Raw genomic sequence first — 15,678 nt, forward strand, 5'->3', positions numbered from 1 at the left:
GATCACATTTTCTTACATACTTCAAATCGTTACAGTAATTTTTCTACAAAAAAAATCCTAGAAAATACAATCCAAACACACAAGTGGCTAATAAGTTTGCTGATTTGTTTAGGTAAATTGGAGACTCCATGCAAGCCAAAACAGGCATGTAGATGCAGTTGGCACTTGTACCATACCATCTATCCATCCATCCATCATAAATTCATAACCCCCTCCTCCCCTTACTCGGTTGTCTGGTGTGCAACAAAGTCAAACAAGAAAAAGGCCGGCGTAATTCGTTTTGTACTTTTTGCGGACACACAGTACAGACTAGAGGGAGGAGTTGGCTGCTAAGAAATAGTACGGTGTCGTAACACAGCAGAGAACCGTTGGTACCCAGATCTGTTTCTATCATCAGCTCCACCGCTCACCCCTCCTCCCATCTTCGCTTTACCTGCAAACTAAACACACACACACACACACTCTCTCTCTAATATAGCACAGAAAGCATTTGGTCCCCCGGGAAGGGGCATAGGGGCACAGTGGGTGTAACCGACTCACTAAATTCAGCATTCTACTATTGACAATATGTGAACGAGAGGTTGGATTTCCAAACCAAGAACCAGGGAAATTGGTTGCTGATACAGCTCATAGTAGTAATTATTATGTCTCACAGTGGACGAGGTGGCGGCATAGGTGGAGGTGGTAAGACTAGTATTAGTAGATATTCAGACCCACAAGAAACAGCTACATCTGCTGCTGCTGCTGCTGTCGTCGGAGGTGGTGGAAATGCTTCTTCTTCTTCTTCGGCTGAGTTGAGACTCTATCAAGCTTTCATTTTTTCTGTCCCAATCTTCTTCACTTTCGTCCTCCTTTCCTTGTTCTACTTGTTCTGTCTCCGCCGTCGCAGGCTTGATTGGCCCTCTCTCACAATGCCCGCCTCTTCTTCTTCTTCTTTCCGCTCCTCCTCCTCCAGGGTATTTTGTTCATCTCTAGATCTCTATCTCTATCTCTACCTACCTGCCTGCCCCACTCACTAGTACTACTATTTTCTTTCTTCCTATCCTATGGGCTGGAGCTTGCTTGATTTATTAATTCATTTCACACACACACACACACACATTGTAGTAAGCGTTGGAATATCAATTAATTTTGCAGGCTGAAACTGGGGGACTAAAGAAGGAGGTCAGGGAGATGCTGCCCGTGATTGTATTCAAGGAAAGTTTTTCCGTCAAAGACACGCAGTAAGTGCTCCATGGACTTATATAATTTTTTTTTATTCCTCCGTCAACCAAATTGCCAATTATCAATTACTAGCACAAACACAAAGTACAAGATGCCGTTCAATTTCTGGCCGTTAGTCATTGAGACCACTCTATGTATAGCTTGTCTTCCACTCTATAAAAAAAAAAAAAAAAAAGGTTAATAACACAAAATCAACAGTAGAATCTGCTACTATTGGTTAGTGAGCTGCTATGACGACGTAATTGTTCTTGTTATTGGGATGGTGGTAAGAGGAGGTGACTGAATGGTTATAGGTAGAGATTGAGTTCGATAAGGCTCAGTGGTCATGTATTAATCTTATTACATTCTTGCAAAAGCTTAATAAGTTTGCAAGCTTCAACTACAATAATGTTTCTATCTCAAGCTCAACAAAATTGAGGGCGTGGGCTTGTATGAAGTTGGTTGCCCACCAATACTCACAGTTCTATCTATGTGACTTTTGTCCTGTGCAAAAAGTAAGGAACTTTGACCGCTCGTTTCATTTGAGGACTGCAGCATCACGCGAATTGCTAGGTATAAAAGAGGACAGAATTTTTACCTACTCTTGATTTGGAAATCAGGCTTTGGATAGCATTTTAGATTAAAAGTGTAGAGCCTTAAAATTACACTACTTCAGAATGTAGACAGACCACTTCTTTGGAACATCATCCAAAAGTTTTGTGATGCATAGTTCCGCAGGCATCTAATATCTAAACAGAGAGCTTTTAGTGTCGTCATTCCGCAGTTGTCTGAGTCTAGGCATCATCCTTGGTATGTATGACTTATAGGTCTTTGGCTTAAAGAGCTGCTATGCCTATACCCCATGTAATGCAGGAGCAACAGAGTAGCGTATTTTTGTTGCGATTCGACTTCTCTTTTCAAAGTGTTGGCCCTGAAATACTCTTTGAAGATGACTGTAATGTACTATTGAGAGGTGTGTTTATTAAGCTCATCCTTGGATTTGGTGGATAAAGGTTATTTTCGGTTATCATAAATATCTCTACGCGATGATGCTGATGAATTGGCCTTAAAAGCTGGATATTTGACATTTAAGGTGGTTGCGTCGTGTTGACTGTCCATGCTAAATCATTTTTCAGTCCAAGAAAAATTTTGGTTGCTAGTAACTAGAGAGGAGAGAGAATTTAGTTACGAAACCTAGCAAAGGAAAGTAAATTAGTTTTAGCCTTGAGAACTATATGATGGTCTACAGGTTTGTTTCCTGAAGAGGAGGAGATGTAAATAGTTTCTTCAGTCGACAATTTTGCAGGATTCTCAAATTTTGAGTTATAATATCTCTTGTTGTTCGTTTCTGTCGAGCATACTATTACTTGCAGAGGTTGTATTGTCTTGGGTTTATTGCAGCGAGCAGTCCGCTTGATTCATAGATGTCCGGATGCAATCGTGCTCAAAACGACACCAAATTCACTGCAGACATAATATAGGAATGTTGCTTTTATCTAGGAAGGTTGAAATTCACTAGTACTGTAGAGTACATTCATTGCTTGAACAAAATTTAAGAGAAATGAAAGTAGTAACGATAAGGCAGATCTACCTGTCCTAAGATGACTGATAAGCACATCATGGTAGTGCCAAAGCCGTGTAACGAAATGCTCCAAAAAAACAAAAGGCTCCAGGACTGCATGCCTAGAAAGTACAGTACGACCTTTTCAGGTTGGTGAGAACTACATCACATATCGCACCAGTACCAACTAGCGAAACTCGTTGAAAAGTTGTCTTGTTTTGTGTGACAGATGTTCGGTGTGCCTCGGGGATTATCAAGCAGAGGAACGGCTTCAACAGATACCTGCTTGTGGACATACATTTCACAGGGATTGCATTGATAGCTGGTTGTCGACTCACACTACGTGTCCGCTATGCCGCCAATCCCTCCTCGTGTCTGCTAAAGCATCAATTGAAGCACCTGATATGCAGTTAGCAAGCCACGACGTATCTTCTAATATTGCAGTTGGTGGTGAATTGTCTCCTGAAAATGGCTCCCGCCCCTGTGAAGACAGCGGCCAAGAGAATGATTCCTGCAACACTGGTGAGAGAATTCTGACCAGACGCAGTGAAGAAGAGGAAAGGGGCGTGCATAACATAGATGATGATACAGAAATGATGAGGAGTGGTAGTGAACGCTAGAAAGGCGAATTGTGGGATTGTGGAAGAAGTCACAGGGGTTGTTTCTGCTGAAGCAGTTCAGATGCGTGGATCCAGGGATGAAGAGGCTAGTAGCCATCCCTCCAGTCCATACAGACTTTGACAGACCCACCCTAGAAACGGAAATGCGAAGATGAAAAGAAGCAGTAATTTATATGTTACTCCTACAACATAGCTGGTTTACGAGCCTTAAAAATCTGAAGCAATTATCTCCCTTTCACAGCAGCTTCTTCTAAGGCAGGACGGCTGAATTCTTATGGATGCAACAAAAAGAGAATGAAAAAGAAAGACATTATTGTTATGATTGAATCCATCGAGAAATTGCATGCCAAGGTTTAAATCAAAATATGGGGTGTCTGAGTCCTCGATTGACCCATTTTAAAAAATAGAAACAAGAACTTGTCCTTGGATTTATATTTGGCTGAAATTGGCACTCCAGAGTCAAGAGCTTTTTTTTTTTTGCTTTTGTCCCAGTCAGAATTAACCTTTCTAAGTTAGTAGTTAGAAGTTGAGACTAGAATGCAAGCAAGTACCGGTGCACAATTATGACGTAATCATCCCAGAGTCACGGTCCAGTAAATGGATTAAGAAATTGATAATGGCAGGCTAGATAAATATAAACATTAAACGTAAATATTATATCCATGTTCCGATAGCTATTCTCCAAGGAAAAAATTTTAACGTATTTCATGAACATATTTTTCAATTATTTCTTTTTTCACGTACGTCAAAATTGCTATAATATGTGTATACATATATTTATAAAATTTCAAAAAATAGTAATCCAGACGGGACAAACGTGCAAAAGAAAACTTTCGCTTTAAAATTTGTTTTAAAAAATTATTTCAGTGTCTTAATGTAATTTAATTTAGTAATGTCTATATTGCAGGGTGCAATTCCGCAATTGCACAGTCGGCGATCCATCGCATGTAAAAGAGGCAAATTTTTTTTTGGGGAGCTGGGGGGCGGGGGGGGTCATCATTGGTCCCGGGCTGGGTTAATGATGAACCGATACGATAATCTACTGAAAGTGGGGTCCGGGACCGAGATTTAAACAGTCAGAGAGATATGCGTGCGGGTACCGACTACCTTCTCTGCCTGCTACTGTTATTTTCATCCAATTATTGGCTTTGTTAGATACATACGCGATTCTCATCACCTCTTCAGCTCTCAAGCAACTCTCAGGAGGTCACGGGGAGGCTGTTGCCGTTTTGCCAAAAACTAGTTCTGAGGTAGGTGTTCTCAAAGACTCGAGAACTTTTTTTTACCTCTTTTTTCTTTAATCGAGTTTTGTTGAATCATCGTTTGGATAATCCCAACTATTTCTTAAGCTAGTTTCGTAATTTGGGTTTTTTTTTTTAATCGGTTGTGGTTGTTATAAGTTGCAGGGATATAAGTTTCGGGAATCCAGATCCCTTGAATGGGTTTTCGGTTGTATTCTTGCGTGCCACCTCCTGTTGACAATTTGTGGGCTACTATTTCTCTCTCGAAATCTTGACTGCTTTGTATCCTTCCGTACTTCAAAAAGCTGAGCTTTGTGGCGGGCTAAACTGGAGTTCGATTTTGGCCCTCCTCCCTTACATTATTCTTCTTTTTGAGTATATAGGGCAATGCTGAGAAATAGTTTAATTTTGTTCTAATGGGATCACTTCACACCACTGTTCAATACTGCTGCGTGTCAAAGGGTGATCGAGTTGTCTACTCTTATAATGGCGGAAACCCTGAAATTGACAACTTGGCGGCATTATGCTTGGAGAGAACCCCTTCTTACCACAGATGGTATTTTCAAACCATGGCTAAAAAGACTTTTGGGTTTTTCATGGAAGACGGCTATGTGTATTTTGCCATTGCTGATGAGGGTTTAACTAAAATTGGGGTTCTTAAGTTCCTCCAACATTTGAGGGATGAATTCAAGAAGGCAACTAAGAAGGGTTCGACTAGGAACCTCTCAAATCTCAACTCAACCTGTTTACAAGATCAACTAGTCCCAGTTATTCGTCATTTAATTGCTGTGTTGGAAAATGTCTCTAGGACCGGTGCCGCTGAGCAGCAGCTAGGAGAGACTCCTCCCTATCATGCCGCTGAGCTCTCTCCTTCACCTAGTAACCACGGACCTGGCACATCCGAAGCTGGGGCTTCGACAAAAGCCCCTTTATTGGGCAAGTCTAGCAAACAAGAGAATAAGAAGATGAAGGAACATGTAATTGGTGTCAGGGATATTGAGTTGGAGGAACACCGTAAATCCACAGAAAGAGGAGCTAGGGTTGATTTGGGAGCTTTGGACGCTAACAACCAGGGTACATCAGTTTCTCCAGTATCATTGCAGAAGGATTTTGGTTCAATGAGGTTCAGGTCAAATTCTCTAAATTTCCGGAAAAGATGGTGCCGTCAAGTGAGGATTGTCCTTGCAATTGACATAGTGGTGTGTCTTGTGCTATTTGGGATTTGGTTAGTGATATGCGGGGGTGTTGAGTGCATACATTGAAATTCTCTTTCATGTTTTTGTGCTGAAATCAGAATGTGCTGAAATCAAAATGTCCCCACTCAGAATGGATGATAATGAGAGAGTTTAATTTGTTTGTCAAAAGTGCTTGTCAACTACTCGGTCCACTATTGTTGGCTATATCGCTACAGCTAATCTAAGGGCGTCGATACTTAAGGTACAAATTGGATTGTAGCTCTTTGCATCTGAGTAAGAATCTCCCTTGTATATAGCATACACTGAATATCTAGAAATGCTAGTGCTGGCTGCTGTATATGGTAGGAAGTAATTGTTGTTGGGATGTGTTCCAAATTTGTTGGGGTCACACACCAGTTTTCTCAATGAACTCTTGGACTTTCTTCCAAAATGGCCCATGCTTCTTTTATATTTGTAAAAATGCATTCCACTTTATTTGGTTCTTGCCTTTCAGTTGAGAACAAATGCTGCATGTCATCTGGCTATATTTTTGCGATGATATTTGTGTCTGTTGTAGTAAATAACTCAAGAGAAGAGGAAGAGGAAGATTAGGAATTAAGCCTCATGCGCCCCCCCCTTCCCCCACCTGTTCGTGACCCTTACCCGAGGAATACTCACCCCACTCTCTTAGCTCGTTCAGGAGCCCCACCTAGGACTTCTTCACTAAAGGGACACTAAGAGAGTGTTAGGGAATTAGAAATCTTGGCACTGGTATTCAGTATCTGAATGAGTATCAACTTCAAAATTGAGCTACCTTTTGTAAGAAGATGAACCAAAAATACTTTGATCATTTTTAGACATCACAGTTCCCTTAAAAGCAAAAGAGAAATGCTATCAATGTTAAGTCAATATCATTGCTATTAAGTTAGGCATGTGAACGTTTTTTGAAGGAAAATGGGAAATGAGAGGCACGAACATCATATTCTTTCTTTGTTGGGGTGAGAGAGTGAGAGATCCAGGTGGGGGGGGGGGGGCATGGGTAGAAATATTCAAATAGAAGTTGCAGCATAGGCCATATAAGAAGATTGCATGTCAGTTGGATGCTGCAGAAAACTCAAGTAAACAGATGACGTTGAGATTTAGTGGAGAGGCAGAGTAGACGGATGAGAGAAATTTCATATGTATATGCTTGACTACCTTTTTGGGGCGCAAATTGATTTTAGGATACTGTCTAATTATTTGGCTTAAGCATTTGAACTATGCAATTCATTCGCTCTCCAGTTTAGACGGGTTAGTAGCATCTTCCATTTTCGCGAGACAGGAGAAAGTGGGTGGGGGCAGTTGAGAAAGAACTTCTTCCCTATCAATTATCGTTGTGAAGCAGTTTGAATGAGCTGATCCAAATCTGGATGCGGAGATGCCCCCAGTATAGGACCACTGGTTAGTATCTGCATAGAGAGTTTAATGGTGGGCAACCTTAGCCCTTACCGTTCCTTCCTTGTGTAAAAGGTACATAAGTTGGGAATTTAGCCATCAGGAAAACAACAACGGTCTGTGGCTTGAAAAATCTTGTCGGCAAAGGGAAGTACTATGACCTGAGCATTGAAAGCTTAGTTAAAGTTCTACTAGCAGAAGCAGATCTTATGTAGAATCTTCTCTATAAAACTATTTTGCCAATGCTCACTTTGAAGCGAGAAGGGATACCACTCTGCAGTTAGTTCTTTAAGATTCTCTCATCTCCATTTCATTTCTTACCATAAGAGATACCTGGATTAGTTGCCAAGCTCTTCCTGCTGCTGCTTTCTTCTCATGGTTGATCAAGGCAACGGGTTGCTTGTCCAGAAAGAGCATCAGAAGAGGTAATACTTATTTACAGCATTCAACTCGCCGTGGTAGTTTGTAATTCATAGCGGCAACGCATTTGTATGCACTGTGCACCATCGTGGTCTCTCTCTCCAAACAAAACTGCTATTGAGTTATAGTATTACCTTATCATCTGACGGACCCTAAAACTTTTTAAACTTTTATTTTTGTTTTGTTAGTATACAGCACGTTTCATTGACTTCATATTCAGATGTGTTCATATTAAATTTAAAATTACCGGAGCAACCGCAGATCAGGCTTATAGCGAAAGCAGTCACTAGGCTAGATGATACAAAATGGTAGGAGAGTTTTGTAGTAAGACAAAAATTTGGTTCTTGGATGACCGCCTTCCAAGTATGCCAGTTTGTTATAGTACGCAACGGGAAAACCATTTTTTTTTTAAGTTGTAATAGTATAAGTGCTCCCAGATTCCGTAATTTTACTTAAGGTGGATATACTCACTGTAGAGTTGCTGGCAGGTTCAGTTGTGTTGAGAGTAGGACTGCAAATGAATCGAGTCAAGTCGAATTTTGGACTTATCGAGTCGAACTCGATTTAATAACAAGTAGGCTTGAGTTCGAGTTCGAACGAGTCAAAAAAATTGAGCTCAAGTTCGACTCAATCAAGGAAAAGCCAGGCTCGAGCTCAAGTCGTCAAGACGCGCGAGTTGTAGCTCGATTTCTGGCTTGCTAGCAGCTCGTAATGTAGCTCGAATTTTTTACTCGTGAGCAGCTCGTTAGCTCGAGTTTTTTGGAAAATAATCTAATAAAAACAACCAATAATTATTTTTTCTTAATAAATAATAAAATATTAAAAATATATATGTAATTTTACTATATATATATATATTTATATACTCAAACTTGCGAACCGATTTTGATTCAAACCGCTCGATTCGTCTACAACCCTAGTTGAGAGGAACTCAATACAATTAGTTTCATATATTCTTGGCCCAGGGAGGGTAACGCACCAATCGAGCCAACTGCCCCTATGAACGGGATCACACAGAGCAAACAATAATGCCAAAAGTGATATTGTGAAAGAACTGATCATTTTGCTGCGAATTAGGCTAAATTGATGATCACCTTGATGGTTATTGTCCTTCCGATAATTCCATTACCAATCCTCGATAAAGTTGCCGAAAACTGGATTTTATGGAAACAAACTTTTATGCATCGCATCGATTTGGAGTGCGTTAAGGGGGAATTTCGGGCTCATTAGACTGGAATTGTCTTTCATTCCATTGAAGGATGTCCATCCACTCAGGAGTTAAAAGACAGTTTTTAGAACCGTCCATTAGAACTGTTGCCGCATTCCCTCCTGATATACAAAATAGGGGAACAACAATCTCCAGCCAACCTCAGCATTCACTCAGTCGGCCACATATAATTAATCACTAGTGCACCAAATCCACAAAAGTAACAACACGGCAACACCCAGACAAACTTCGTCTTTCTTCTATCGGCCAAATAAGCGGAGGTGCTGCCAAAACTCACACTAATTACATACAGATCACCTGCACAGACCTTCATTTATCCCATTCCGAGTCCGTTAGGTGAGGAAGCACCTTTGATGGGTTCTTATGTGCGGTCCCAAGTGGCTGGTTACTGTATTGGTCCCATCCCATTATGCGCGGCAGAGCAAACTGCAAATTAGGGTAAGGAAACAGTCATATAAAAATATAAGAAAATGAATGTGCAATTAACTTAAACTAAGGGCTGAAACACCTCTTAGAAAGCTAATAGAATAGTGGGAGGGAGGAGAGTGCTGACTCATAAAGTTCTTAAACCTCAATACAATTGAAATTCTAGATCAACATATTCTTGCAAGTAATTTTAAGTCTCAATGTATCATAACTTTATTGGAGAACAAAACAAATGCCATGCACATACCAACTCACTCCTCTTTTCACCCCCTATGCCCCTCATGTGAAATGTGTATTTAGAGTGCGTTTGTGTGCGCACCCGTTCTGCTTCCAACAGTATGATGATGCATCAGCAAGAAGATTTTCAGTGACTAGATTTTAGAAGGTTAAGCATTTTGCCTAATTGAGTGTCTTGTTACTTAGCTTCTCTCTCAGTGACATTCTAATTAGCTTCTCTCTCAGTGACATTCTAATTGAGTTTCAATAGTCACGAAACCTTAAACCTAACAAAATAAACATCACCCTAACTATGGGATTTATACTATCCACTTCTGTTTTGACGTTGATTTGAAAGATTGGAGGTTATTGCCACTAAATTATTGTCGAAACTCAAACCCATAATGCAGATTCTTGATTTTTTGGCTTTTCCCTTTTAAGCAATCCTTTCCAAGCCACAGTTTCTTTTTTTTTTTTTGGGGTGCAAGTCACAGTTACATTTTTCTGTGTTGTTCTATACCGGTGTGCTCTATTCCAGTTTAATCAGAACTAACATAACAAAATAACATTACATGGTTAAATAAACAGAGATGTGTTGTGCCATACACTAACAGCTGTTCTCATAACTGCAAATTCAGCAGCAGTCACAGGAACCACGAGTCGCTCATTGGTTTTCAGAATATTGTTAACAACATCTGCAATCATACAAGAAAAGGATTAGTAGCTAAATTACACAGTAAGCAGTCAATATATGTTTAGTGCTCCAAAGTGCACACGCAATAAAACAAGTATAAAGCAAATACGAAAAAGTGAGCGTGTATTGTGATGCATCAAGCAGTTAATATATGTTTAGTAGTTTGGGTTTCAGATAGCTTAACTTATCATAGAGAGGGCCAAATTATGTCAATTTTGTTTAGCAGGTGAAATTTTGGAAATGAACCAAATCTTGCTGATTAATTAAACCTTTTTCACCCTTTGATATTGATGCATCAAGCTAAGTTGCAGTACATTCAGGCAGCTACCATATACTCTCTATTGTTAATTTTTCTTAATTTATCATATCATTTTCCTCCTTGACAGCATATTTGTCCACGGCATTAGTCTCTCTCTCTCTCTCTCTCTCTCTCTCTCAAAAGGGATCAACAACAACTACAACTAAGGCACAGACATGCATGCCTTTCAACCTTTATAACCATTGTCGTCATCAAGACCAATTGGAGAGTTTGACATGAAATAAAGAAAATGGACCTAACGTCATAGTCAAGTTTTGTCAACATAAAACATCCATAGATAACATTGTTGAACAGAAAAGGGAAAAGGGATGCCCATGCATATGATAGAACCACTGCAGAACAACAGCGAGCTCTATGAAGTTAACCAATTGGAGAATTTGATGTGAAATGGAGAAAAAGGTCCTAAAGTCATAATCAAGTTTTTTCAACATAAAGCATCCATAGATAACACTGTTGAATAGAAGAGAGAAAAGGGATGCCAATGTATATGATAGAATCACTGCAGGGCAACAGTGAGCTCTACGAAGTTTAACCAACCTGATAAAGCTCCTATCTAACTAACAACCCCAACTGCTGCCTCCCATCACACCCAAGGAATACGAAAAGAAAAACACAAAGGCAGCTACCGTATGAAGTTTTATAGTTTACAAAGATAGATGTCAAATAGCCAACCACTAGGATTCAGCATTAACCACTACAATCATTTTGATGAAACCTCCACTAGATGTTGAATGTGCATCATTTTACTTGTAATTGAATATTTTGAATGGGGAATATATATCTTCATTACATAAACATCATTTGGAGAAAAGTAGCAAAATAGATTATCATTTTTTGGGTTTGTATGCATAATCTAGAGGACTTACTCAATGAGAAGAAATAGCCACTACCATCAGCATGCGGCTTGATTGATAAGCTCTTCCGGACTTGACCAGCATTGCTGAATAATTATTTACAAGTAAAAAGGGAAAACATATTACTGAATCCTTACTCCCTGATTGAATCAATTGGTACTAATAAAACAACATATTACTAGAAATAACAACCTTGACAGCATAGCAGGGTCATGGAAGAATTCACGAGTGTCTTGAGGACCCATATTTATCATCGATCCAACCTCCGTCGCAGATAAGGCAAAACACTGATTGAGTCAAACAAACAAGTCAGTCAGCCAGAGATCTCCTTTAGACAATTAGTTATCAGATTACAAATTTCAGAAGAGCTATCAGCAGGCATCTTTATTCACATTTAATTTCCGGGCAACTGTTGATGGTTGTATCAATTTTAGAGCAACTGGTGCGCAACTGCAAAATTTCTGGGGCAACTAAATCTTATCTAAGCTCAACTAGAATATAAGCAAACTTCCACTTTAATGGTTGGAAAGAAAAGAATCTAGGAGACCAATTTCTGAAGCCGAATTAGACTCAGGGCAGGAATAACCTGTACAGCAGCTGATAAGTTGTAAAGTTATCTGTTAAACATCACAGTTTACATTTTCTTCCCTTTTGATTCCACATGCATATACTCTATGTAGATACAATCTCAGTACAATCTTTACATTAACTGCCACATGTTTTGAGGTGATTTTCCTACCATAGCTAGCACTATAAAGTAACTTAGAACAAAACATAAATAAATCGCCACCGTAGAAAACATGGCCAACTTGCCTGCTTCTTTTCCCAATCATACTTGCGCTCACCAACCGCAGGCCAGAATGTCAGCATGATTGATCCCTTGCGATCAAGTTTGACACCACCGGACTACAAAGAGGACAGATGGTAAAGACATAGCTGAACAGACAAGAATATCACTGCCAAGGGCTAATAAAAGAAAAGATGGAGACATATCGCACATCCAGTTTTCTGAATGTTGGGAGCATTGGTGAGGTGGACAATGCAGCTTTGCCTTTGTATACAGAATAAGAAGCAAATATTTTATCCGTCATGCTCCCTGATTACAACAAACATAAGGCCAGAAATCAGAATAATAGCTTCTGCTCTCCTATCATTTGATAAGATACGTGATATTAAAGCAGAAAGGAAACCAAAGAATTCATTTTGGTACAGTATAATACCATCTGCCACGAAACTTTGTCTAGCAGTAGATGTTCCAGATTGCGTGGCAAAGGAACAGGACCACAGAGAAGTTCCGTCATTTGGAGAGAACCGCTTTTGAAAGAGTAAGTTCCTGAAGTAGTGAATAAAAGAAGAAGAATTAATCTTGAAAATCATTGAGTAAGCAACAAAAAAGAATTTCCTGAACTATTATGAAGTGACAGAAGATAGAATGCTGGGGATAAAACAGGTTAATTCATGATTGACAGCTAAGTTTAAAATGAAGGTGATTAAGGCAGGAAACTTACCAACAAATCCATACGGAACATAGAAACTATATGAGGAAAAAATGGACAGGAATAAGTCATTCCTTAATTTTCCTTCATTTGCCTTATGGTTTCTTTGTCTATACAAAACAGCCTAAGGACTCATATCGTTGTACAATGTAAATACTGGGAACGTGGAGCGGTGTCGCTTGACAATGGAACAAAAGTTTACTCTAGGGGGGAAACAGGTGAGCATACAAAGAGCTCACACGAAACATCTATGCCAATAATTAAAGAAAAAAAAAAGAAGAAAGAAAAGAAAATCATCAAAAGTTTTAAACAGCCCACCAGATTTGCAAGCTCAAGAAACAAGTTTCAGAGAAGTGAGTGGAATAAATTGCAGTAGGTAGATTTTAAGCTCCCCAAGTCAGTAAATTTGAGCATTAGCCGCCCAGTCCTTACTTGACACCGTTCACTCCGAAAAAGGAAAAGGAAAAAGCTAATCACAAAAAAAAAAAAAAAAGAGAGACTCCGACACCTTTCCACTGTGTAATGTAGGGCTCGAAAAATAGCACACATGAAAAAGAGTCGAAGAAAAACCTTTTCTTTGTAATAGATGCCAGTCTTAAGAAAGAAAAAATTAGTCTTTTGAAGACATAAAGATGTAGCGAAATGCTAGTAGCATATGAATTATGATGCCCATTGAACTGACTCTGTATAAATTCTTGCAATGGGTAAGGTATAAACTGGCTGGCGGAACCCGAGCACTGATAAACAAATCACGAGACGGAAATTTAAAGAAGGGAGAAGCCGGCAGGGGTTTAGGGTTTAAGAAGTTCCAAAGAAGAAGGTACTACTCCATTTAAGTTTGATGGTATTCTTGTAACAGCAGCAGTAGTAGCAAAGCACCTGGAAGTGGAAGCGGACAGCGAAAGCTGCTTGGAAAGCCTGGACAACATTGCCGACCCGACCCGCTAACTTCAGCCGGAGCGATAGGATAGGATAGGAGTCGCCTTGCTCTTGCTCTTGCTCTTGAATGGATGGAGAGTGGAGACAGCAATCAAAGTGCTCCGGAGGAACGGAACGAAACGAAAACGAAACGGAACGCTCTGCCCCTGTTCACTCCCTAAATGGATTTGGAAATTTGGAAGAGGAAGACCAAACCACCCCCCGGCCCAATACACCCATTCAGCGGCCCGTTCTTCTAGTCCACCATAATGGGTCACATGATCCACCTGGACCCCGTCTTTCACCATTGATCCACAAAAGGCTGGGCCGTCATTCCCCTCCACCCTTATTCACATGTATGTACACTTTGATCCCATTTTCTCCATCGACCTTATTTGATAACCCTGATCTAATATTTAAATTTAATGAATTTAAATCTTAATATTTTTAAACATGTTTGATAACCAAAACTAGAATACTTGAATTAATTAAAAAGTATTGAATTTGCTCCAAAAAAATGTGAATTAATTAAGTAGTACTGTATCCGCTCCAAAACAATAAGTGATAAAATATTCACTCAACACTGGTATACACTCAAATAATATTTAACAATTTATTAACCTAATGGATTAAGATTTCAGTTTTCAAACTTCAATTTTATGAAATTCATTCAAAGTTTCACTTAAACAAATTTAATATATATATATATATATATATATATTGCCACCTTTTGTCTTTTTGCTTTCTCTTTTGTAAATTCTCTCTCTTTTTTTCAATATTTAGAAATTGATCTAATATTATATCTATCAGCCAAATCATTTTAGTAAACTACCAGATTAGTAGTCGTAGATTTTAGGACTATTGGGACTTATAATTCTTCATATTTTTCCAAATAATGTCTTTCACATAATAACTGAAAACTATATGTGAAGACAACTCAGGCATGGTTTATAATGATGGCGCAATTACATGCACTTTCCTCTCAATTTGGTAAACAAATACATTCTTACGCACCGTGCCAAATTAGCCATATAGGAATCCTGGAAGAGCTGGAGTAGGAGGTCTCATGCGGGATGCGACAGGGATATGGCTAGGAGGTTTTGCAGAAAGCATAGGGAAAGCAAGCAACGTAGCAGCTGAGCTATGGGGAATTCTTAAAGGAATGCAGTTGGCTTGGGAAAAAGGATACAAAGATGTAATCGTAGAGTCGGATTCGAAAGTGGGATTGGAGCTGATAGAAGATGCAGTGGCCACATTGCCTTACCACAATTTGGTGAAGCAGATTAGAAACATGAAGAGCAGAGACTGGTCATGCAAATTGCAACACATCTAGAGGAAAGGAAATCGATGTGCTGACTGGCTAGCAAAGGAAGCAATCCAGTTACAGTTATCTGGCGGACTAATAGAAGAGTCACCGGACGGACTAAGGGAATTACTAAGAGCTGATAACTGTAACTGGATTGCTTCCTTTGCTAGCCAGTCAGCACATCGATTTCCTTTCCTCTAGCTGTGTTGCAAAATTGTTCTTTGTATTCAAAAAAAAATAAATTAGCCATATAGAGTATTCGCTTAGCCCCTGCCCCGTCTTCTAAAGTCGACACTTTAGAACTGCTGAACCAAAATATAAAAGAGTGCATGCTTTGACCCAAACACTCGATTGCTCAGCCTTCTCTTTTTCTTAGTTCACGTTTCAATTTGACATGCAACAATTGTAATTTGGTTCAACCTGTAAAAAATATATATATATCCTTTGATCCAGTCTTCTTTGCAAACAAACAGTGGAGCACTATGGACAAAATGATGCGAGACGGCATAAGCAATGGCAACCATCTCACCCAACCAAAAACATGTTTAAGACATGTTTCACTGTTAA

The 15,678-nt window shown here is 39.4% G+C and overlaps 3 protein-coding genes and 1 long non-coding RNA gene across 6 annotated transcripts; 3 read left to right on the forward strand and 1 right to left on the reverse strand.

Annotated features, from left to right (window-relative positions):
• The first annotated feature begins 174 nt into the window (after positions 1 to 174).
• LOC113713182 (RING-H2 finger protein ATL7) lies at positions 175 to 3,703 on the forward strand. Its single transcript, XM_027236828.2, has 3 exons — positions 175 to 956; positions 1,138 to 1,223; positions 2,994 to 3,703. Exons 1-3 carry the CDS (start codon positions 645 to 647, stop codon positions 3,382 to 3,384), a joined length of 789 nt encoding a protein of 262 aa, XP_027092629.2. The 5' UTR covers positions 175 to 644; the 3' UTR covers positions 3,385 to 3,703.
• A 615-nt stretch (positions 3,704 to 4,318) lies between these two features.
• Positions 4,319 to 6,251, forward strand: LOC113713195 (phytolongin Phyl1.1). 2 transcript variants are annotated; one of them, XM_027236853.2, is made up of 2 exons: positions 4,319 to 4,634; positions 4,785 to 6,251. In XM_027236853.2, exon 2 carries the CDS (start codon positions 5,042 to 5,044, stop codon positions 5,885 to 5,887), a length of 846 nt encoding a protein of 281 aa, XP_027092654.1. In that variant the 5' UTR covers positions 4,319 to 4,634; positions 4,785 to 5,041; the 3' UTR covers positions 5,888 to 6,251. The 2 variants fall into 2 exon arrangements, with proteins under 2 accessions (XP_027092654.1, XP_027092653.1); XM_027236852.2 differs by having other exon boundaries at positions 4,791 to 6,251.
• A 2,629-nt stretch (positions 6,252 to 8,880) lies between these two features.
• Positions 8,881 to 13,965, reverse strand: LOC113713266 (single-stranded DNA-binding protein WHY2, mitochondrial-like). Of its 2 annotated transcripts, none has more exons than XM_027236946.2 (8): positions 13,767 to 13,965; positions 12,612 to 12,724; positions 12,390 to 12,487; positions 12,205 to 12,297; positions 11,584 to 11,678; positions 11,404 to 11,477; positions 10,131 to 10,219; positions 8,881 to 9,308 (listed from the first exon to the last, which is right to left on the reverse strand). In XM_027236946.2, the coding sequence occupies exons 1-8, from the start codon at positions 13,814 to 13,816 to the stop codon at positions 9,192 to 9,194; spliced, it is 729 nt and encodes a 242-aa protein (XP_027092747.2). In that variant the 5' UTR covers positions 13,817 to 13,965; the 3' UTR covers positions 8,881 to 9,191. The 2 variants fall into 2 exon arrangements, with proteins under 2 accessions (XP_027092747.2, XP_071925622.1); XM_072069521.1 differs by having other exon boundaries at positions 9,096 to 9,308; positions 10,097 to 10,219.
• A 63-nt stretch (positions 13,966 to 14,028) lies between these two features.
• Positions 14,029 to 15,563, forward strand: LOC140016148 (uncharacterized). Its single transcript, XR_011822503.1, has 2 exons — positions 14,029 to 14,161; positions 14,833 to 15,563. It is a non-coding gene; the product is annotated as an uncharacterized lncRNA (long non-coding RNA).
• Positions 15,564 to 15,678: the final 115 nt, after the last annotated feature.

This window comes from Coffea arabica, chromosome 10c (assembly GCF_036785885.1).
Source record: "Coffea arabica cultivar ET-39 chromosome 10c, Coffea Arabica ET-39 HiFi, whole genome shotgun sequence".
Taxonomy (NCBI): Eukaryota; Viridiplantae; Streptophyta; class Magnoliopsida; order Gentianales; family Rubiaceae; genus Coffea; species Coffea arabica.

What these genes read in the sequence shown, in the direction of transcription:
- LOC113713182 (XM_027236828.2), top strand. Translation starts at nt 645, where the DNA reads ATGTCTCACAGTGGACGAGGTGGCGGCATAGGTGGAGGTGGTAAGACT. An exon ending in TCCGCTCCTCCTCCTCCAGG is followed by an intron (nt 957 to 1,137) that starts GTATTTTGTTCA and finishes TTAATTTTGCAG; the next exon opens with GCTGAAACTGGGGGACTAAA. An exon ending in TTTTCCGTCAAAGACACGCA is followed by an intron (nt 1,224 to 2,993) that starts GTAAGTGCTCCA and finishes TTTGTGTGACAG; the next exon opens with ATGTTCGGTGTGCCTCGGGG.
- LOC113713195 (XM_027236853.2), top strand. Translation starts at nt 5,042, where the DNA reads ATGGGATCACTTCACACCACTGTTCAATACTGCTGCGTGTCAAAGGGT.
- LOC113713266 (XM_027236946.2), bottom strand. Translation starts at nt 13,816, where the DNA reads ATGTTGTCCAGGCTTTCCAAGCAGCTTTCGCTGTCCGCTTCCACTTCC. An exon ending in CTGTCCGCTTCCACTTCCAG is followed by an intron (nt 12,725 to 13,766) that starts GTGCTTTGCTAC and finishes TCACTACTTCAG; the next exon opens with GAACTTACTCTTTCAAAAGC. An exon ending in ATGATTGGGAAAAGAAGCAG is followed by an intron (nt 11,679 to 12,204) that starts GCAAGTTGGCCA and finishes TGACTCAATCAG; the next exon opens with TGTTTTGCCTTATCTGCGAC.